At 38.1% G+C, this 24,865-nt stretch overlaps 1 protein-coding gene across 4 annotated transcripts in view; it reads right to left on the bottom strand.

The window, feature by feature from the left end:
- CDH11 (cadherin 11) overlaps positions 1-24,865 on the bottom strand; it is a 174,347-nt gene that overhangs the window by 12,145 nt on the left and 137,337 nt on the right. For all 4 annotated transcript variants that reach the window (XM_003916982.4, XM_021932051.2, XM_021932050.2 and 1 more), the window contains exons 8-11: positions 22,546-22,799; positions 13,338-13,474; positions 12,373-12,506; positions 12,021-12,138 (exon numbers count right to left, since the gene is read on the bottom strand). In XM_003916982.4, the coding sequence (XP_003917031.1) occupies positions 12,021-12,138; positions 12,373-12,506; positions 13,338-13,474; positions 22,546-22,799 (643 nt within the window). The remainder of the gene's footprint in view (positions 1-12,020; positions 12,139-12,372; positions 12,507-13,337; positions 13,475-22,545; positions 22,800-24,865) is intronic.

Here is a 24,865-nt window from a genome sequence, read left to right as displayed (position 1 = left end):
TGCTGCTCTTAAGAAATGTCCTTAGTTTAGGGGGTAAAAAAAGAAAGAAAAGCCTTTATTTGCCAATTGGTTTAATCTGAGTGAATCTGTCTTGGCTATCCTTACTAAACCAACACTGCTTTCCATGCAAACATTTTGTTGTTTATTTATGTCTTTGCTTGCCTGCTTGCTTATTTTTATTTTTTTTAAGCAGTGCAAACTCAACTCTAAATGTTTCAGTGCTCATTGATCTGCCACATGGCCCATCTTGGATGTTACACTTGCAAAACTAATACGTTAGAAGGTCATCTCATTCTGGCCCCTAACCCTAGGTCTCCAATACAATTTTGTGGAAAAGTAAATGAATGAATGGATGAAACAATGGAAGGGCTGGGTGATGGGGTACTGAGTTCTTTGGAATATTCTGGCATCAAATTTGTTCTCTTTTTCATCCTGGAGCTTGTTTCATGACAGATTCATTTTTCCATAATAGTAACTAATTCCTAAAATTTTTGAAGAAGATTATATGTTATGAAGTGTTTTCTCATCCACTCCTTTACTTTTAATTTATGCATTTAGTCAACCCATTTTTCTTAAATGTTGGGATACTGCCCTCACAGAGCTCAGGTTCTAGTGAGAGACAGGGAAATGTATTATATGATTACAAATCAGAGTGATAAGAAAAATTGAGGTGAGAGCAGTATTCCTGGAGCACTAGGAAGAAGCAGCCCAAATGGTCTGAGATGTTAGGCCAGATTTCACCTAAGAGATGACTTTATGTACAGTGAGACTTAAAGGAGGAGGGATAGACATGGGGAGTAAATTCCCTGCACATGGACATGTGAGAGCATGGCATATTTCAGAAACTTGACATGGTTTCAAGTTTCTGAATCTTAAGATTTAAGGTAGCAAGAGAAACGAGATGGTAGAGGTAAAGTGTGCAAGGAGTAAAGCATGGAATGTCTTGCTCACTAAGCCATGGAGTTTCAGTTAAATACATAGGAAATGGAGAGGGAGGAAATAAATTTTTTAAAAAAGAGAGAGAGAGAGAGAGGCATTGTCGGGTTTTTTTAAATTGAGGATTGAGTGAAGTGGGGGTCAGGCTGGAGTCAGACAGACCTGTTTGGTGGTCACCACGTAGTTACAGCTTCTCTGTGGGTAACTCCATTCATGGTCACTATCAAAATTAGTTGTGCTTTCACAATATAACTAACTTTGCTGGATGTGCTTTTCGGGATTCCCTGATACCAGATTCATATTCACTGTGAAAGCCTTCTTTTAGGATGCTTCCTGGCACTCATCTCTTTATGACTATAGAAGGATGGAAAGAAGAGGCTGTCATAGGGAGCTTAAGAAATATCTAGAATCTGATGAAAGCCACACTGACACTAACTAGAGAAGAAGCATCAGGGACAGAGAAGGCCAAATCAAATAGGGAAGGGGCTTCATGGTATACAAAACGCTACTCTTAAAATTGATTTACTTGAAAATCCCGAGTATTTTTGTTGTTGTTATAAGAGAAACTCATTGAAAACTCCTAAAATTTTCCTTTGCTGCTCAAGTGACAGAAGAACGTTCTGATAGCCATGTAACCCCATGATCTGATAAACCCTCAATTCTAATTGAGATGGCCCATTGTAAAGCAAGTAGCCCTGGGGTTCTGAGATCCTGGGATGTATTCCAATTTTGGTACCAGTTTTTAGTATGTCAGTGCCTTTATCTCTCAAATTGGCAGCTTGATTCACATGGTGTAATAATTTACAAATGTTTTATAAATTATTATTAGGATTAATTATATATCAAATATTCAGATATTAATATTAAAATTGTTCCCCCTTTAGAGATGAAGAGCAAAGCCAAGCCTTTAATCTCTAGGCCTTGCTTTTTCCTCTGTACCTTATCAAATAATTATTGTTTGGAATAAGAGGTTTGAAAATTAAAATTATGAAGTTAATATTAGAATATTGCATTTATAATTACCAGGTTATTAGGTCTGCAGACAAAACTATACTGTCTTCTTGTTAGAATCAAAAAATTGTGATAAACATTAAACATTTATTTTTTAGTAACACAACAAGGTAAAGTTTTCTCTCTCTCTGTCTTTCTCTCTCTCTCTCTCTCTCTCTCACACACACACACCACAAAACACAAATCTTAATTTTAATCTAACACACAGTATGATGTTTAATGATGAAACTCAAGAACTAATTTCCCTATTAAAGTAACAAGTAAACCAAGAATGGTCATTACTATTGTTATGATATAGCACATACTTGAAAAGTGTCAATCTATGCAATTAGATGAAAAACAAGTATTTTAAAAGATGAAACAAATTGCCATTAATTTTTATGTAGTTATTGCTCTAGAAAACCCAGGAAAATCAGCTAAGTTTTATCACTTTGTAATAATGCCCAATAATAAATAAATAAAATAGTTATACTAAAAATACTGACTAAGAAAATAAAATTAGACCAGATTCAGTCCAGTCTGATACCTAAGAAGCTTGGAAGTCACCTCTCCATCCAGATAAAAAAACAGACAAACTAGAATATAAACAACTTTTCCTAGATTCATAAGAGAATTGAGTTTACAGGGCAAAGAGCTGTCCCCAAATTGGAGACAGACAAGTAGATACAGAGAATCGAACTTACGAGGTTAGGAACCAACAAGCAAAAACTTCCTCAGGAACCAGTGCTGGGGTAGAAAAACCTGAACTGTAATTGACAAATTGATAGAGGCCCAGCATGGAGAAATTAAAAACTCTAGGGGAACCCAGTCACAGGACCTCCCCCGCGACCCCCGCCACACACATGCACATGCACACTTTTGTAATTTTTACCTCTAGGAACTCTACCTGGTTCTCACAGTGAATATCAGAGAAAAAATCCCTCATGCTATCAGTAGGGGGAGGAAAAAAGGAACCATTTTGAAATACACCAGAGCATTCTGTTCTTAACAAGGTCCGATCTTAGAAAAAACTTTTAAAGGAAGCCCAATCTTCTGGGATTTTATCAGAGACTAACTGACCTGAGGAAAAGAAACTTCCAACTCTAGGCCACCCCAGGTATCCTATCCCAGCAAAGGAGCGAGAAAAAAACAACTAAGGAGCACTTGTGAAGTTTACAGTTCAGAGGCACAAGCTTACTAAAAACTGAGACCCAGTCATAGAACTATGGAAGGCTAGCCCTTCTTTAACTTACTATCACATTGTTAAATGCTTATTTATAGCAGTTCCTGTTACCCAGAACACCATTTCTGTTATGAAGAAAAAAATTACAAGGCATATTAAAAGGCAAAACAAAAAATCCTACAATTTGAAGAGACAGAGAAAATATCAAAACCAGGCACACATATGTCAGAGATGTTGGAATTATCTGGCTGGAAATTTAAAACAACTGTGATTAATATGCTAAGGTCTTTAATGGATAAAGTGGACAACATTCAAGAATAGATGGGCGATGTAGCAGAGAGATGGAAATTCTAAGAAAGAGCCAAAAGAAATGCTGGAGGTTAAAACACCAACAGAAATAGAGAATGCCTTCAATGCGCTCATTAGTAGACTGGACACAACTGAGGAAAGAATCTCTGGGCTTGAGGACAGATCAATAAAAATCTCTAAAACTGTAAAGCAAAGAGACAAAAGACTGAAAAAATAATACCCCAGAATATCCAAGAACTATGGAACTAAAAAAGGTGTAATATATATGTGATGATAATACCAGTAAGAGAAGAGAGAACTAAACAGAAGAACTATTTTAAACATTTATGACAGAATTTCTCCAAATTAATGTCAGATACCAAACTACAGGTGCAGAAAGCTCAGAGAACATCAAGTTGAATCAATGCCAAAAAGAAAGTCCCTACACCTAGTCATATCATATTCAAACTACAGAAAAATCAAGGATTTAAAAAAATGCTGAAAGAGGTCGGGAGAAAAAAACCCACCTTACCCATAGAGAAACAAAGATAAGAATTACAATCCAGCTTCTCCGAAATCATGCCAGGAAAAAGAGAATAAAGTGAAATAATTAAAGTATTGAGAGAAAAAACTCACCAACCTAGAATTCTCTAACTACCAGAATTATCCTTTAAAAGTGAAGGAGAAATACTTCTTCAGACTAGCAAAAATGGAAAAAAAAATTGTTGCCAGTAGGCCTGCCTTGTAAGAAATGTTAAAATAAGTTCTTTAGAGAACATGGGTCAGAAATCTGGATATATAGAGAGAAAGGAAGAGCGTGGAAGAAGGAATAAGTGATGAAGATTATTTTTCTTATATTTTAATTGATCTAACACATAATAATTTGTTCACAGTAATAACTGCAACAATGTATTTGATTAGGTATGCTTATTCATATATACAGTGATGAGTCCCTTAGTGACAGGGAAGCATCCTGAGAAATGCATTGTTAGGAAATTTCCTCCTGCAAACATAGTGTACTTAGACAAACATAGATGGTTTAGCTTATTACACATATACCCTATATGGCATAGCCTAATGCTCCTAGGCTGCAATCCTATACAGTATGTTACTCTATTGAATACTGTAGGCAATTATAACACAAGAGTAAATATTTGTTGAAACATAGAAAAGATACAGTAAAAATATGGCATAAAAGATAAAAAATGGTATGCCTGTATAGGGCACTTAATATGAATGGAGTGTTTGGGACAGGAAGTGGGTGAGTCACTGAGTGAGTGAATGTGCAGGCCTAGGACGTTACCTTACACTACTGTAGACTTTATAAACACTGTACACTTAGGCTACACTAAACTTATAAAAATTTATTGATTTTTTATTATACTTTAAGTTCTACAGTACATGTGCACAACGTGCAAGTTTGTTACATATGTATACATGTGCCGTGTTCGTGTACTGCACCCATTAACTCATCATTTACATTAGGCATAAATCAACCTTAAGTTTTATTATTATTATTATTTTACCTTTTAAACATTTTTATTGGCTGAGCACAGTGGCTCACGCCTGAAATCCTAGCACTTTGGGAGGCCAAGGCGGATGGATTACCTGAAGTCAGGAGTTCGAGACCAGCCTGACCAACATGGTGAAACCCTGTCTCTACTAAAAATACCAAAAAAAAAAAAAAAAATTAGCTGGGTGTGGTGGCGGGCGCCTGTAATCCCAGCTACCTGGGAGGCTGAGGCAGGAGAATCACTAGAACTCAGGAGGCAGAGGCTGCAGTGAGCCAAGATCGCACCACTGCACTCCAGCCTAGGCGACAGAGCGAGACTCCATCTCAAAAAAAAAACCATTTTGTTAAAAACTAAGACATAAACCCACATATTAGCTTATGCCTACACAGGATCAGGATTATCAGCATCACAGTCTTCCACCTCCACATCTTGTCTCACTGCAGGGTTTTTCAGGGGTAGTAACACACATGGAGCTGTTGTCTTCTATGACAAGAAGGCCTCCTTCTGGAATACCTCCTGAAGGACCTGCCTGAAGCTGTTTTAAAGTGAACTTAATTTTGATAAATAGAATGAGTACACTCTAAAATAATGTTTAAAAGTGTAGTTGTAGTAAGTACTAGATGATAGGCATTTTTCAGCTCCATTATAATCTTATTGGAACATTTTTGTATATGTGGTCTGCTACTGTCCGAGACATTGTTATGTGGTGCTGAAACACACACACACACACACACACACACACACACACACGCTTATTTATCAGTGAAATAAGTGATAGCAATGATATAAGGAACAAGAGGGAGAAATTGTGACTAATTTCTTACTCTAAGGTACTTGTACTACCTGTGAAGTGGATAGTGTTATTTGACAGCAGACTTGGATTAATTGTAAATGTATAGCTCAAACTCTAGGGCAATCCATTAAAAAATAAAAAGAAAAAAAGAAAAGAAGTACAGTGGCAGTGGTATGGTTTAAAAGGACAGAAAATAGAATCACATAAAATACTGAGTTGAAATCTCAAAAGTCAGAAAAATAATAGAAAATATTATTTTAAAATTACTTTATAATATCTTCCAAAATGTAAAGTAGCTAACTATAAACTTAATAAGAAATGCATGGTACAAAAATGAAGAAAACTACAAAGACTTCCTGATCGTAATAAAAGGAGATGGGAAAAATATTTTTAAAATTTTAGTTCTTCTTAAATTGATCCATAAATTTAAGATAAACTCAATAAGATTCACAAAAGTACCTGTCTGGCACCTGAAAAATAATTCTAAGTTATATCAGAAAGAATAAAAGAAGCAAGATTTGTAAAATAGTAATAAAATAAAAATAATGTACAGACAGAATCTGTCGGGTTTCAACATATGTATGTAGAAAATTATTAAAGAAAAATGGGCCGGGCGCGGTGGCTCAAGCCTGTAATCCCAGCACTTTGGGAGGCCGAGACGGGTGGATCACGAGGTCAGGAGATCGAGACCATCCTGGCTAACACGGTGAAACCCCGTCTCTACTAAAAAAAAAAAAAACAAAAACTTTCCCCAAAAAAAAAAAAAAAAAAAAGAAAAATGATACCAGAGTAAATAGACAAAATGGGAAGAATAGAAAGTTTAAAAAATCTAATCACAAAAAATTTAGAAGACAATAAAGATAGTGTTACAAAGCAGTTGGACATGACTAAATATTTCATAAATAATATTTTAAAAATGGCCAACTAGTGGGGGGAAAAGATATATAAGAGAAGAAGAAAAGATAGGTTAATGTTGATATCAATTTTGGGTGAAGAACACCTTGCTAAGGATAATAGTAAATAGAGAAAAACTGATACAAAAAGTGTAACATCTATACTTAAGAACACAGCAGAATCAGAATTAAAAGAACATTAAAACATTAGGAAAGTCTATGCAGAATGGATGGTAGGTCAAAGGTGAATAGCATTAATAGATGAACAGCCTTCACAACTCAATTGCAAACAGACAAATATATAATTTAAGAGGTGGGCAAAGGACATAAACAGCCAGTGTATAAGAATAAAAGAAGAACTGATTAATAATTATTAAAAACATCTGGCTTTAAGTGATGAAAGTAACTGGAACCTAAAATGTTACATCTAACTTACCAAACTGTCAATGATTAAAAAGAGTAATACTAACTAGAATTGACTTGCATGTGAGAAAATAAAACCTCACCTGTTTTACTAATGGTATTAAAAATGGTATAACATTTCTGATGAACAGTTTATTAATTAGTAGCAATAGCTTTTGATCCAGTAATTCCACTCTAGGAATTTCGTTTATTTGTTTGTTGTTTGTTGCACTCCAGACTGTCACCCAGTCTAGACTTGATGCTTTTACTCAGCATGATATAAACCATTATCTCAAGTTTTCTATGGAAAGCAGTCACCCAATCTGGAGCGCAGTGGTGCGATCTCAGCTCACTGCAACCTCCACCTCCCGGGTTCAAGCAATTCTCTTGCCTCAGCCTCCCGAGTAGCTGGGACTACAGGCTCATGCCGCCATGCCCGGCTAATTTTTGGTATTTTAGTAGAGACGGGGTTTCACCGTATTGCCCAGACTGGTCTTAAACTCCTGAGCTCAGGCAATCCACCCGCCTCGGCCTCCCAAAGCACTCTAGGAATTTATCCTGAAAGAATAATTAGATATTTGACGAAAGTGTGGAAAACAATGTACGTACTTACAGTCAACTGATATTATATATCCTCATAGTTGAAGTTAGAAAGACAACTTGAAAATATTGACATAAATATACTGATTTGTATCACATACTATTAAGTGAGAAAACAAGTGGACATGTATTTAACAATTGCTTTTCTATTTCTTTTTTTCTTAAGAAAAGAAATGTATGCAAAAAAAGGATATATAAATAGCAGTGACTATTTCTGGGTAGTCTATTATCAACTTATTTTATTGTTTTAATATCATTTTTGCTGGTTTGTATTTTTCAATTTCCCTGCAAGAAATAGGTATTAATTATGTAATAGAAGCAAATTATAAACTTCTTTGCCAATATATTTTACTACAATTATTATGGCTGTGATTAAAGTGAAAATTGAAGAACCTTGTCCTCCTCTGTTCACACATTCCCTGGAATCCTAGATTAATCCATAAATTAAATTTCAGAATTTGCCTCTTCTGAGGATTGTTATTATTGACAATGAGATAAACAAAGACTTTTTGAAATGAATTTACTAGAAGAGACACGAGCTTTATATTCATTTTACCATTTGCCGTGTACAACCAACAGGGCCCTCCAAATATTTAGATTTAGTTTTTGCACTTATTGTTGTGTGACCTTGGGCAAATCACTGACCCTTCTGATGTCTCATATTCTTTCTTTATCTTAAAATTGGATAAAAATACACCACCTGCCTGCCCTGTGCAGCTGTTTGAAGAATTAGGTGAAACAATGACATGAGAAGGTTTTATAAACCAGTTAAGAGCTACATAGAGGAGAGATATGATCTCAGTCTTCTTTTTTTCTTTGCACTTTTCTCATCCATTACATATTTCTTGTGATTTAAGAGATGCCACATGCCTGATATTTTCAAAGTAAATGCATCTCAAAACCTGGGCGAACCAGCTCTTCATCTGCCCGAACAGCACCATTCCTGATATTAATAGCCCAAGATGGACTTAAATGTTGAAGAATCATCTAGTGTTCTACTTTCCTGCTGCCTGCTGAGTCGGCTTTGAAGCTCAGGCTGCAGAATGGAATAAGATAAAATGAAATAAAAAGCTTGTGTGTATTAAGATGGCTTTTCCTGTTATATTTCTAAAAACGCCGAACGCTTATGCCGGAGTTTAGGCAAACACAATACTGATTATTTACATGGCATAATGGAAGTAAACACTCAAGGAGAAAGAGACTTGATGCTTTTACTCAGCATGATATAAACCATTATCTCATGTTTTCTATGGAAAGCAGTCTCAGCCGAGAAATTTGGTAACTCAGTAGGCTATTAATAGGATGTGGAATGTGATTACTCCTTTTGGATTACTTCAATATGTAATTACTTTTAGGAGCTAGTAGAAAGAAACTCTATTAAATGATAATTATAGGACTGTATTTGCTTTAAGGTTCTATAATAGCTTTAAACATGGGAGTTTTCATTAGCTGTTTGCCATAGTTAATAAAGTAATTTTTCTTAAAAAGTAGCAATTTCCTGCAAAAATGGTTGCTCAACAGTGGTATTAGTCTCTTATAGGAGAGGGCAGGGGAGACGAATTGTTCCGTAGATTGGCTCATCTAGGGTTATATAATCCCCTTGAAAAATATAGATGGTATCCGCAAAGTATTGTGACAAACTAAAATACTTATAACTTCCTAGAGAACAATATGTCTTAGTATAATGTTTTCAGAGGTTAACAACAACTAAATATGATTGCACAAATAAAAAGAAAACGTACAGGGCAGGTGATGGAGGCAAAGTTATCACAGCAGGGAAAGCTTAGTAAAGGTTCTGTTTATAGGTGTCCCATGATAAACAGTAATATTGCTAGGAATACAGCCCCAGGAGTTAGACCTCCAATGTCAGTTGAGAATTGCGTCAACACAGATAAAAGATTGACCACAAATATTTGAGAAGCTAGACAAAAGATGGCAGCTAAGAGTCATATGAGAACATCTGAGTTTTCTGGACAACTGAATCAATCTCTTCACTATTGTTAAAACTAAATCCATTATGCAATATATTGTTACAAGCATTTCTTTGTCAGAAAACTGATATAAGCCTAAGCTGAAAAAATACAGCAGTCTGTCAGTTCAAGGTGGAACTGGAAACAAATTTGAGAATGCAGAAAATTCTAAGAGTGAACACACGGCTTTTCATAAATTCAAATACAGAAGTATACACATCTTAGAAAGCATTATGCAAACACGATTAGTGCCACTCTGTTCAATTCAGCTCAGTACACACTTTTCGATGTTCACTGTGTGCCCAAGTTTCCCTGTTTTAGAGAAAACTATCATTACAAAATGAATTCCTATATTACATGTGTGTGTCCCATGAGGTGTGTGTGTTTCTGGTTGAGAACTATCCATTTACGTTAGTGCTTTGCAGAATTACCTCCTTCAGAGACTTACAAGTGCACATTCACCAAAGCCAAAAAGTAACAGAAAAATCCTAGTGTAAATACAAACTTAATGCGTGCTAAGTAACATTTCTGTTTTAAAATGATGGGAATCATTTACAAATTGAATCAGGGGTTGTTTCGTAGGCTTCTTTTAAAACATATTTTTCTACATATAACTTCCTTCACACTTCAGTTCTTAAGAGCAAGTTCATTATAGAAAGCAAGGCATTGGGAGAGAAAAGGCTATCGTAACACCTAGGACATTTTGCCTCATCATCTCATTTGGTGAGTGCTTGACTTATAAGGCCCCATAATTAAATACTCATGTAAGTTCAAGAAATAATAAAGTAAATCAAATCACAGACTCTCAAAATCCAAGTAGCATGGGGTGCGCCTGTCAGGCCTCTGAGCCCAAGCCAAGGGAAGGGAGATAAGGGGGGGGGGCTGTTTTATAGGATTTGGGTAGGTAAAGGAAAATTGCAGTCAAAGGGGGGTTACTCTCTGGCGGGCAGGAGTGGGGGTCACAAGGTGCTCAGTGGGGGAGCTTTTTGAGCCAGGATGAGCCAGGAAAAGGAATTTCACGAGATAATGTCATCACTTAAGGCAAGGACCGGCCATTTTCACTTCTTTTGTGGTGGAATGTCATCAGTTAAGGCTGGGCAGGGCATTTGCACTTCTTTTGTGATTCTTCAGTTACTTCAGGCCATCTGGGCATATACGTGCAAGTCACAGGGGATGTGATGGCTTGGCTTGGGCTCAGAGGCCTGACAGCACCTGTCTGCTTTAATCAACATGGAAGGATTCAGTGGTTAAGGCTATAGCATCCGGCCTCTGAAGCCTGGGTTTAAACCCAGCTGTAACTTCTATTTGGTTGATTGATTTGAGACAAATCATTTAATGATTCTGTGCCTCATTTTTCTCATCTATGGAATAAGGGTGACAATAATGCCTACCTATGGTGGTGTTAAGAAAATTAAGTGGACAGAGTGTGGAAAGGATCTTGGCATGGGTCGTGGAGCACAGCAACTGGTATTTATGGTACTGATGATAGCCATATCAGTAATGGGGAAAGTAATAATACTTACTAAAAAGTTTAAGATTCTTTAAGCCTGTTCTTAGTCACTGGGAGAGCAATCAACCTATGGCCTAGCACATGGCTAGCATGGATTGCATGAATATAGCAATCGGTATTCCTCCTTTCACTCCCATGTTAAATGGTGGCCTCTGTCTCTCTGTTTCCACAGGCCTGCACCATCACAAACTTAAATGGGCAATTTCACTACCAAGTAATGCACAGAGAAAAACAGTGTGGATAAGAATAAAAAATATTTACATATATTCATCATTCCTGGCTCTTCCACCAGCTTTATCTAGGGACTGCATCAGGTCTGGGACTATATAAACAAAAACATCAATTTCTAATAATCTGCAAGCCTAGACCTCCTTAACTAATGAAAGGGGAAGCAGAAATCATATTAAATTTTGCCATTTTTATAACAGACAAACAATGCTTTGTTTCATGCCGTTCAGGCAACAATTCTGCAACTACTTTTAGATATCAAGCTCTGTTCCCAGCCACACTGCATTAAAACTGTGCTTGGAAGGGAAGGCCAGCTGAAAGATTAAATTGCCTTACAAAGTTGAACTAATCTCTTTTAATGCTTTACTTGATATCAATATTCATAAAGCCATCCTTCCCCCAAGGGTTTATCAACCTCTTGAAAAAAAAGATAAATGGAGTTGTTTGCATATTGACCCTGTAAGCTTCTGCTCTTAGTTTTCCCACTGCTTCATGAATATCAAAGCCAAAAAAAGTAAAATAAAATTAGACTCACTTATTCACATGCATCAAATGAGCCCATGTTTCCGAACAGAGGTGGCATTATTATTTCCGGTTTGTTCTTCAACAGGAAGACATTATAATGATTAGTGAAAATACTTGTGCTATGCAATATAAACGCCATTTGTTTTCCAGTTCTACTTCTCTGAATGCATAGGAACCTTAGTACGAACCTCGGTTGTCTCTGACTGTGAAATTTGGATTGTGAATGATTTCAGGGGGTAGGCTGAAGATAAATCTTGGTCCGTTGGCTGTGTCATCCTTGTCATCTGCACTAATTGTAACAATTGGCTGAAAGAGAAAGGTGGCCCATAAATAAATCATGCTGACTTTGGCACATCATTTATTCAAAAATTCCTGGCTGGCTAGAAAGTCTGATTTTAATTAGAGAACATAGCTTCAGAGCAAAACCATGGCTCTGAAACCTTTTTGGGCAGTGGTTGGTATCTCCAGGTGATGCTTTAAAAAACACACTCTATTTCCAAGTGCATTGCTCCTAGCCAGAAATAGAGAAAGCAGGATTACCTGGTTGGAAAGTGGCTTGGTCTGATCACTCTCACAGATGAAACCTTCATAAGGGGCAGCAAACTTGGGAGCATTATCGTTGACATCAAGGATCCTAATGGCCACTGGGACTTTGGCTTCCTGATGCCGATTGTCTGGGAAGAGAGAATGCAGACAGTCAAGAAAGGTCAAGGAGAAATACACATTCGTCCAAGCATATTCTTGGGAAAGAGTAAGCTCCAGCGACCCATTTGGACCGTGCAGGGAAAGATATTCTTGTCGCAGAATCTATGTAAGAGCAGAAGGGTGCTAAGTACAGTGGGAGAGGCATGTCTTGGAATAAATATCGATGTTAAGACCAGTAAGAGCTAAAACACTTTTCCACGTTTGCTGACTATGATGCTGAGCTTTAGTTCTAAAGGCTTATCATGGAGCCTGATCCCCAGACAGTAATCTATCAAAGTGGTTCTTAAATGTGGGAGTCCTCAGAAAAGCATTAAAACCATCTGGGAACATGTTGGAAACAAAAATTCTCAGGCCCTATCCCAGACCTACTGAATCAGAGGCTCTGGGGCAGGGTCCAGAAATCAGGCTTAATGACTGATCAGCTTGATGCATGATTAAGTTTGAGGTGTTGTCTATAGATGAACAAGAAGCCACAAACCTTGGACCTAAGGACTTTGCTTTTCTGGGTTTGGCAAAGACTAGTGACTAGATGGAGTGGGAAATCTTTTAGTGATTGTTACGAGTTTCAAACTCCTGAAGGCTGCCGGCTCTCTCGCCAAGTCTATACCCAGTTCTGTCAGAAAAAGCAAAAACATTTCCCTTTGTCTATGTGTCTTCCTAGAGAGATAACCAAAAACACATTTTAAAGACTGAAAAATCTGTTTAAAACCAAAAACTCAGCTATTTTATTTCCCAGAATATAGAGTCTGAAGCAATAATACTTGGTAAAGCAGAATCAAAACCCTGAGAAGAATACTTACGGATTTCTGCTGCAAAGACAGTGATGTTGAGCCAGGCTGTTTCCTCTCTATCCAGAGGTTTTGTAGTTTTAATAAAACCATCCTCTGGATTAATAGTGAAAAATCTGTCGAGGTCAGTGTGACGATCGATGGAATACCTAAGCAGAATGCAAATGAGGCAATTAGACTAAGACATTCAGAGCAGCTTAATATTTGAATATTTTCTCCATACTATATTTAAAGCAAGCTTCTCAATGAATTGCTTAAGCTAGATTTTCTTTCTAATCAAATTTACTTTTGAAACTTTGTACACGAATCTTTTATAGAAATAACTTTGCCACGTTGGAATTCCTGATTCAGTACAATGAATGAAAGGGTTGTTTAGCATATTTGATTGAGAAGTATAATAACGTGATGCATATTTCTCCACATTTACTACAATCACCCATCTTCTGAATATTTATGCAACTGTATTTGGAAAGTGAGTTTGCCTTGCTCCCAAACTACTCAGAAAGTCACAAATATATCAAAACTTTGCCAGATTTTTGCATATGAAATATTAAATACGTTCAAGTGTATTTAAATTTATCAAGATCATGTACAGACCTAAAAATCAGTTTGTCTTTATTTAAAGAAAAATGCAGCCTGGTGCAGTGGCTTACTCCTGTAATCCCAGCACTTTGGGAGGCCAAGGTGGGTGGATCATTTGAGGCCAGGAGTTCAAGACCAGCCTGGCCAACATGGCGAAATCCCATCTCTACTAAAAAACGTACAAAAAGTAGCTGGGGATGGAGGCACACACCTATAATCCCAGTTACTTTGGAGGCTGAAGCATGAGAATCTCTTGAACCCGGGAAGTGGAGGCTGCAGTTAGCTGAGATCACACCACTGCACTCCAGCCTGGGTGACAGAGCGAGACTCTGTCTCAAAAAAAAAAAAAAAAAAAAAAGAAAAAGAAAAAAGAAAAAAAAGAAAAGAAAAGAAAAAAGAAAATGTTAACTATATTTTAGTAAATCTGTTTAGTTTATTTAGTTTCAGGGGTTCTCAGTTAGCTTGGCTCTGAATTCCAGTATGCAATGTACAAAGTAAGCTTGGCCATTTACTAATAGGGCATTTTCCCATATTTTAATGACTCCAGGCTGTGCATAAAATTTTAGTCACTCCCATCCACTAAGTTAACTTTTTACTAATAGAGGATAAAAAATGTCACATAATATTATTGGGCAGTATTTATGGCAAAGTGAGGTGGCAGACAGAGGAAGAATGGCTTTTGCTGGGTTGTAGTAGGGTAAAGTAACTTGCCCAGGATACAGTCTTGTTGTAATGGGTCTGCTGAACTCCAAAGCCTCTTCCCTTACCACTCCCTTAGACTAACTCCCAAACGGAAAAGAACAATAATGGGTTACGTTAATTCAGGTAGTATGCTGACCTTCATAAATGGGTGATTTTCTGCTCTTAGAGGTCTAAGCTATGATTTCCAAAAATTTACAAAATGAGTATGTCAGAAGGCATTCAGTGGTGGTCAAAAATCAAAGAATAATTAGAGATAGCAGAGACTATGAATATCAGAAGGTTTAATCGCCTAGATTTACAAATGATGAAATTTACAAATGGCCTATGTCCAGTTTCTGGAAGAGACAATATTGGAAGTCAGATCTTCTAATCCCAGATCATGTTCTTTTCAGGAAAGAGGGACCCCCACTGAGCGGCAGTTCACAGTATATAAACATGAGCTCATTCACGATGTCACTTAACTTCACAGCTCCCCATAAAAATGGAATGATGAGTCCCTGGCACAGTGACAAAACCAAAGATATTCACACACCTCCTCAATGTCAGGAGATGCTCAGTAACTGAGCCCTCAGCAGATAACACTATGCGGAAAGGAGTCAAAAAAATAATCAAAGACTTTTTTTCCTTCCATGAGGGAGCTCACTATTTAGTTGGCATGACAACACACATGTGGGAAAAAAGATCATTAATAATTCAAGGCATTATTCCACAGAAATGAAGGGCATGAGTTTTGGGTTTTGGAAGTCCTAAGTACAACTTCATAATTGGCTACACATAAGCTAGATGATAATGGAAAAGCCATTTAAGTTCTTTGAGCCTTAGCATGTTTATGTTCTAAATTGGAATTAATATATATATATTTTTTCCAAATAGAATCTCACTATGTTGCCCCAGCTTGTCTTGAACTGCTGGGCTCAAGTCATCCTCCTGCCTCAGCCTCCTGGGTAGCTGGGATTGCAGGAACCTGGCTGAACTGGAATATTAATAGTACCTAACTCTTTTGTTATCTGTGAGAATTCAATAAAATAATAAATGTTTAAGATACATAATGTAGTGACTCACACATATAAGCAGTGCAACCAACAATAACTGCTATTGTTTTTGTTGTTGATGCTGCTGTTACACACTGAGAACAGACTGTGGAAGCTCTCATATGTAAGAGCATGACCTTCATCCTATAGCCAGTGAGAAATCATGGAATGCTTTGAGCAGAGAAGCATATAAATGGATAAAAGCTCTCAAGGAGATCAAAACCATATGATGGGCAAGATGGTCTGAGGAAGAGAGAGTAGAAGGAGGAGCAGAGGAAACTTAAGGATTTGATGCTGTTTTTAAATACATGAGGTGATGAGAGTGAAGTACAGGGTGACAGAGGAAATGGAATCCTAAATGATGACGAAAGCCCCAGTAGGATTTAGTGGATATTTGGGCATCCAGGGGAGGCTGAGAGAGTCCCAGGTAGCTTCTCACCTGAATGTCTGAGAGAGGGAGATTAAAGGACATCGAAAAAGAAAATATTTGCTATTGTGAATAGTGCTGTGATGAACAGTTGAGTGCTTGTGTCTTTTTTATTTTCCTCTGGATATATATTTTTACATAAATATTCATAAAATTGATTTTCCTTTGGATATATGTCCTGTAATGAGACAGGATCAAGCATATCCCCAACCTCAGCACTACACAATATAACCATTAACAAACCTACACATATACCCCCGAATCAAAAATAAATGTTGAAATTATTTAAAAAATTAAAAAGAAAAAAGAAAAAAAAAGTTAATTACCAGGGAGGAAAGGTTGACATTTAATTAAGGATATGTCAAAATGCTCAGAGAGCAAAGACTCAACTCTATTGTAGGCTTCAGGAAGTCAAGGGTGGAAACAGCTGTTTTTGTTTTAAAGTATGTCACAATAATTATAAAATCAAAAATATATCTTGGATAAATGAGTAAGCCAGTGAAAGAAAAAGCAAATGGGTGAAAGTACACAACAGACAGTATCATAAATGCAGAATTAGAGTCGGGGAGAAAGATCAGCCTAGGGGCAGGAAATCTGAAGCATCAACTTAGGTCAATTACCACTTGGGTAAAACCCCATAGGTGAGTGGACACAGAGAGAAAAAGGACCAAGTCAATGCCTGGAGAGGGATCAAAGACTAGTGAAGACATCAGGTACAGTGTTATCTGAGGCATAAGAGGTTAGTGCCAAGAAAACTAAAGGGAAAGAATGTTTTAGAAAGGGAATTGTAAACAAAAATGTGTCTAATGCTACAATCTGAGAAAAAAAGATCTGCAGAATGTCCAAAAAGTTAAGAGTTAGGGTGATATTGCAAGGCCTCCATTATATGTCCAAGGACACAAATTTCCACAAAGGTGAAGAGAAACAACCAGGAAATTAGGTAGGGAGGATAAAAGACCCATTAGATAAAAAGTTTTGAGGCCTGGCGCAATGGCTCATGCCTATAATCCCAGCACTTTGGGAGGCCAAGGAGGGTGGATCACCAGAGGTTGGGAGTTTGAGATCAGCCTGGCTAACATGGTGAAACCTGTCTCTACTAAATATACAAAATTAGCTGGCCATGGTGGCACATGCCTGTAATCCCAGCTACTTGCTTGAACCCAGGAGGCAGAGGCTGCAGTGAGCTGGGATCGCACCACTGCACTCCAGCCTGGGTAACAGAGTGAGACTCGGTCTCCAAAAACCAACCAACCAACCAACCAACCAACAAACAAGCAAACAAAAAAGTTTTGAACAGACTAGGTGCAATGGTTCATGCCTGAAATCCCAGCATTTTGGGAGGCTGAGCCAGGAGGATCACTTAAGCCCAGGAGTTTGAGACCAGCATGGGCAACATAGTGAGAACCCCCTCTCTACAAAAACAAAACAAAACAAAAAATTAGGCAGGCACAGTGGCATGCACCTGCTGTCCCAGTTACTTGGGAGGCTGATGTGGGAGGATCACCTGAGCCTAGGGAGCTCAAGTCTGTAGTGAGCCATGATGACGCCACTGCACTCCAGGCTGGGTGAAAGAGTGAGACCCTGTCTCAAAAACAAACAAAAAAGCTTTGAATATTCTCCTATAATTTGTCTGACATTTCTAAAGAACAAAGACCTAAGTAGGTAGAAGTAGAGGGTTGGTTCGAGTGTGGTATTGAGCACCTTGGATAATTATAGACATGGAAATTGCCTACATGCACAGAATAGCTACCATTTGAAAACATGACCCAAATAACCAATTGCAGATGTGAATCCTTGGAGACAATGAGGTGCAGAGCAAATGAGTAAGTGTTTTTACGTCACAGTCACTGCTCTTCTAAAAAGTTTCTAATGCACCTCGATATTCTAGGCCAAAGATAACTCATTTAAAATTCACACTGTGAAGATTTTTAAGTAGTTTAAAGGTGTTAGAAGGGTCCATAGTCATTATTTAATGTATCTTTCTGCACAAAGAGAATATAGTAATCAAACCTTCTTGGGAAATCTTTCCATTAGTGGCTGCTGGGTTAAAGTAAAAAGCTCAAAATGAACTCAAGACAGAGCTGGGCTAAAATCCAATGTTCGACACTGACCGTCCATGCGATTTTAGAGAAGTCCCATCATTGCTCCGAGCCTCAGTCTTCCCACCTATTCAATTCTAGAGAAGCCATAGCCGCAAAGGATGTCAGTGAGAACTGACTGAAATAAGTTTGTAAAACCTGTTGTACGAGGCTGAAAAGATGCTCAGTAAATATTAATTATCTCTCTTTTCCTCAGAAGAATCAATGTTCAAAGATCCAAAAGCAACCCAACATCACTTAGAGTTGGGAATTCCTTCTTCCCTGCCACTATTTTCTTTGATATAAATGGACAAACTCCATTGTCCATGTAATTTGTTTTCATATTTAGATCCATTTACTTTTTCTTAAGTGTCTGCCTCCTTAAGTATACTGGGAACCCCCAGTGTGTGCTCAATGAAGATTTGTCAGATAAATGTGTGAATAAGATGTCATCACTTCTATCACGCTTCCTGTTTTACACTCAAAAACTGTGAGCTTGACCTTCTAAGCCAAATCAGGAGTTATTTTATTTATTTACTCAATAAATATTTGCTAGACATCAACTTTGGGCCATGTACTCTGTTTGGTGGAAGGTGCAGTGATGATCTAGAACAGGGGTCAGCAAACATGTTCTGCAAAGGGCCAGCCAGCAAATGCTTAGTTTGTGCAGGAATTAGAATCCCTGTCTCAACTACTCAACTCTGCCCTTGCAGCAGGAAAGAAGACGTAGGTAATATGCAAACAAATGATGTGACTGTCTTCCCATATAACATTACCTACAAAAATAGGTGGTGAGAAAAAAGATGAAGAATCCACAGTTTCTGATTTCAAAACATAGTACAAAGTTATGGTGATGAAGGCTATGTGGTACTGCCGTATGGATAGACATATAATTAATGGAATGTAATCAAGAGTACAGAAGCAAACCTGGTTTCTATGACTACGAATGGTCAATTTTCAACATGAGTGCCAAGACCGTTCAATTAAGAAAAAATAGTCTTTTCAACACATAGTGCTGGAATAATTGGATACACACATGCAAAATAATAAAGTTGGACCCCTTCCTGACAACATATATAAAAGTATGCTCACAACTGATAAAAATCTAAATGTGAAAGCTAAAACCATAAAGTTTATTTTTTAAAAAATGTGTAAATCATTCATGACTTTAGATTAGACAATTATTTCATTATAGACATTTAAAAGAAAAAGAATAGACCCACTGGAATTCATAAAAATTAAAACCTGTAGTGCCTCAGATGACACTATTAAGAAATGGAAAAGATATCCCATGGAATGAGAAAAAAAATTGCAAATCATACATCTAATAAGTTCCTACCGTTCAGAATATGTAAACAGCTCTTACAACTCAACAATAAAACAAAATCCAATTATGAAATGGGCAAAATACTTGAATAGATATTTATCCTAAGAAGATATCTATTCAAGTATTTTGCCCATTTCATAATTGGATTTTTTATGGCTAATAAGCACATAAAAAGAGGCTCAGGCCAGGTGCAGTGGCTCATGCGTGTAATCCCAGCACTTTGGAAGGCAGAGGTGGGTGGATCACTTGAGGCCAGGAATTTGAGATCAGCGTGACCAACATGGCAAAATCCTGTCTCTATTAAAAAATAAAAAAATAACTGGGCCTGGTGGTGCACACCTGTAGTCCCAGCTACTTGGGAGGTTGAAGTACAAGACTCACTTGAGCCTGGGAAGCATACATGGGACTGAGCTGAGATCGTGCCACTGCACTCCAGCCTGGGCGACAGAGAGAGACTATGTCTCAATAGTAAATAAATAAATAAATGAGTAAATAAATAAATAAAAGATGCTTGATATCACTAGTCACTACGGAAATACAAATCAAAACTATAATGACATATCATTTCACACCCATTATGATAGCTATAATCAAAAAAGGCAAAAAAGTGTTGGTGAGAATATGGAGAAATTAGAATTCTCATATATTATTGATAACAAAGTAAAATAGTACAGCTACTGTGGAAAACACTTTGGCAGCTCCTCAGAAAGTTAAACACAGAGCTACCATATAATCCAGTAATTCTACTCCTAGGTATATGCCCAGGAAAGACGAAAACATGTTTAGGCTAACACATGTCCAGGAATATTCAGCATTATCTGTCACAGCCAAGATTGGAAGCAACTCAAACACGCATCCAAATGATAAATGAGCAAATAAAATGTGGTGCACCCATACAATGAAAAATTACTCAGCAATAAAAGGAAATGAATTAGTGATGCACTCTGCAACATGAATGAACCTCAAAATCATTATGCTACATGCAAAAGTTCAGTTACAGAAAACCACATGTTGTATTATTCCATTTATATGAAAGGTCCAGAATGGGCAAACATACAGACACAGAATAAGTTAGTTGTTACAGGAGACTGGGGAGAAGGAGAAACAGGGAGTGACTGCTAATGGACATGGGATTTCTTTGGCGGGGAGAACAATAAAAATATTCTGGAATTAGACAGTGGTAATGGTGGAACATCTTCATGAAATATACTAAAAACCAACACAGTGTACAAGTTGAACAGGTAAAGTTCATGCTTCATGATATGTAAATTTTTTTCACCACAGAAAAAATAAAAAAGAGAGAGAGAGAAAAGCAAATGGCAGCCAGGTTTGGCCTATGGGCTATAGTTTGTCAAGGCCTAAACTACACAGACATCGAGCTCTTTAAGACTCTCCTCTAGTGAGGACATTGCATAACCTAAGTGTCCCTGTGATGTAGCCTGGCGGGTGAGCTAGAGAGGAGCTAGTGGAAGGACATCCGATCCATCTCTAGGGAGCCCTGGAAGAATTCCTACAGGAGGTAACACCTAAGTGGAGATGGAGAAAATGAGTCCAATGTGGCAACTTGGAAAGGCAAGTGCTACCAGCTAGAAGGAGGAACATGTCAAGTCCAGGGATTAGGGGAGAGCAGGAGAGCTTCAAAGAATGAGATGGAGGTAGAGGGGTGCAAAGAAACTTTTTAAACTGAGTGAATGAGGTTAGATTATTTTGAAAAGGGAGACAACAGGGAACCATTTAATCATTAATTTTTTTCTTGTGTTTTAACTAAGGTAAGATGTGATGTTTGAATGTGCATTGTATGAGGGTCGCTCTGGTTGCAGAGTCAGGATTCACGCGGAGAAGTAAATGAAAGACTGAGGGCTGGGAGACCCTGTGGAGGTACATAAAGAAATCCAAGCAAGAAGGAAATGAGGGGAGTGGCTGTGGGAAAAAAAGAAACCCCGGCTAGAATCCGGTCCAGGGGAAGTTTCAGGGCACTATCAACTTCCACTCTATAAATGTGTGATTCAAGCCCCTTCTCCACCTCCTTCTCATCACCCTCTCATCTTCACCGTTAGCTTCATCAGTCATTACCTCAGGATGAAGAGGAGAGCGGAGAAGCAGAGCTCTGGATCACTTTTCTTTTTCTTTCTTTTTTTTTTTTTTTTTTTTGAGACAGGGTCTCACTCTGTCACCTGGGCTAGAATGCAGTGGCTTGATCTCGGCTTACTGCAACCTCTGCCTCCCGAATTCAAGTGACTGTCCTACCTAAGCCTCCCAAGGGGCTGGAATTACAGGTGCACACCACCATGCGCAGCTAAATTTTGTATTTTCAGTAGAGGCAGGGTTTCACCACGTTATCAAGGCTGGTCTCGAACTCCTGACCTGAGGTGATTCCACCTGCCTTAGCCTTCCCAAAATGAAGGGATTACAGATGTGAGCCACGGTGCCAAGCCACAGTTCTGGATCACATTTTTTGTCACAAAAAAGTATTCATAATAATAAAAGCACCCGAAATGTATTTGGACACTTTACTACTCTTACAAAGTATTCAGCAGCAGTTAGACAGAGCTGACTTTCCTTGCCTCCTGCTCAATGGCTGCGTCATTCCAGGAAAGTCACTTTGTCTTGCAGTGCCTCCAGTTTCCTCTCATTTGAAGGAATAACAATTTATGTATCAATTAAGTTGAGGGGATTGATTAGATCACATAGCTAACCTCCTCACAGAGTAACCGGAGAATGGGAAGGTATTTAATAAATTGCAATTACTATAATTATTTCACAATAATTATTTGTACTTCCCCACAGTCCCCTGAGGCAGAGAGGCCCAGCTCAGGGCTCTGTCACTTAGCACGTCTGGGGGAATCTGCTCCAGAGCAAAGTCATGGAGCTTGAACAATCTTATCCAAAAAGTCAGGAACAGAGGTGAAGGAGAGCTCATGTCTTCTAAATCGTAATCTTGTTTACATTCTATTGAACCTGATAAACTTGGACCCTTTTTGAAATTGAAGCATGTGGTCCCTACAGGGCTTTTCCAGAACCTCTTGACTTTAAAATTCCCCATCCAAGCTCTTAAAAGTAAATCCGTCTGTACCTTATTGGGCTGTTGGCAGCATCAGGGTCTTTGGCATGCACTCTCCCAACCACGGTGCCAGCAGCTGCATTTTCTTGGACTTCATGGATGTAACTTGGGGCCAAGAACATAGGGGGCTCGTCAGCATCTTCTACTGCGATCTTGACGGTCACAGTGTCCTTGAAGGGGCCATTGCTGATAAACTTCGGGTCGATGTGCACGTTGGCTGCCTCCACCTTCAAGCTATAGGCTCGTTTGGTTTCAAAATCTACAGGCTGGCAAGAATGAAGAGAAGATTGACAACCAATTCCTTGAAAGAATAATGGAAGAGAAAGACCTGACTGTTTTATAGGGAAGAGTGAATAGTTCCTCAAAGGGAGAAAATCAGAGTCTACTCAATATCAAATTTCCTGAGCCATTTGGTCAGAAAAATCACACAAATCAATTGCTGAAACTTAGAATGTGCCTAATGGGTCATTCTAAGAGCACGACAGACACAGAAAGACCATGTCATCTAAAGTGAACCTTATTCTATATAGCAACACTAGTGTTGCCCAAATAAGTCACTAAGAATTACCTAAGGAAGGGAATTAAAACACTACAAAAATACATTTGGTACCTCATTCTGAAAAGTAAGAATCTTGGTAACAAAAATACCCACTGAATTTCAGCCAAAAACCATGTCCTTTTTGATGACTGGTTCATACCTCTCCCACCCGCAACCATCCAGCTTGATCATATTGAAAGCTTCATGTTGAAAGTTTCTGACCACGTTCTGTTTCCCAATGTCTGGGACTCTTACCAGCAGTGGCCCATAAGATGACATATGGTGGTTTATAGGTAATTTGATAGGTGAGGTTGTCAAATGATATTAACTTACATACTGAGATAATTATTTATTTTCCAAGTCTTTAAATCCTTGACACACCAAGTAGAACACCATTTTAACATATCTGCTCTGTTTCGCAATCTCTTTTGTGAGTTATTATGATACAACTCTAGCTAGAATGTAATGGCATCGTTTTGGTTTGATTGCATTTATTTTTAAGTTACCTTCTATTTTTGGCAAGCGACAAGATAATGAGGGAAATGTTTCCTTTTTTAAAATGCTTCCTTTTTTTTTAAAAAAAAATGCATATATATTAAAGATGGTCTACTTAAAGAAAAACAAATGTAAGCAGTAAAATTTTACACGAATATGAAAGAAAAAATGAGTCGTAGCATTTGAATGGCTGTAGTTATAGGGAAATTGATGGTAAACACTGCTTAATTTTGAATGAGAGGAGTTACAGTGAATCAGTCAGCAAAGGATGGAAAATAACATTGTAGCAGAGAAACAAGCCCTGCTGCCTAGGAAACAACTTTCTAATTAGTGCTCTGGATGTTGCTGAACTACCAAATGTTTGGAAAGAGTTTCATCTTCTAAGGCGAGCATCTGCCTGCCATGCTGTTGTCATTTGCCTGGCAAACGCTTATTCTGAATGGCCATACAGTCACGGGGCTGATTCCTGATCTAATTTTGCAGTACTCCACATTAAGGCTGATGATCCCAGTTTCAACAGGGTTAAACATGTTCAATAGCCTTGATACTTTTTCTATCATCTTCCTACCTCCCTCTTCCCAGAGTCAGGAAACACTACCTTTTTCTAAATCTAAATCTGCCCCCAGCCTTTCCATCATCCTGGGACTCAGCAGTTCCTTTCTCCTTGGCTAGGTTACTGAGCAGCAGAAAGGAATGATATTTATAGACTGAACATACGAGATTGCTGCAACTTCTAAAAAATCCCTTCAATCATTAGACAGCATTAAACACTAGAATATGATAGTTCTGAGACTGGGTAATTTATAATCAGAAAACAGGAAATTTTCTAATATCAGATAGTTTGTTGATCTTACTACAGCAGAATCTTTTGTACTTGATTTAGGCATGTGCCTAAGGACCTGGAGCCATTTTCCCACTGGGAAGCCTTGTTGGTGTTGAGGACAGTATCCTCATGTTGCAGTTTCACATCCCAAGCTAGGCTCTCCAGCCCTTTGCAGAGGTTTATATGGGATGGCCTTTCCCAGTTTGGTGAGATTCCAAGTCTGGTAGTCAGTTCAAGCCTCATTGCCTTGTGAAGTCCCCTCAACAGCCCCAGATAGATTTGTGTAGCCCCCTAGTGGCCCTTTGGCAGCCCTTCATTTCCCTCCCCAGCGAGGTGGGGGTGGGAGTGGAATGGAGGAGAGCATCCCTAAGAAGTCTACTGAGTCTTACTGCTCTTTGCTGATCTTTGTCCCACAGGACGCAAGAATGACTGTACCAAGTGGTCATACGCATCCGTTATTTTGACTGAATGAGGAG

The sequence above is a fragment of the Papio anubis genome, chromosome 18 (genome assembly GCF_008728515.1).
Source record: "Papio anubis isolate 15944 chromosome 18, Panubis1.0, whole genome shotgun sequence".
NCBI classification, from domain to species: Eukaryota; Metazoa; Chordata; class Mammalia; order Primates; family Cercopithecidae; genus Papio; species Papio anubis.
Note: the sequence above shows the minus strand (reverse complement) of the source record. Positions and strands in the feature narration are given on the sequence as shown.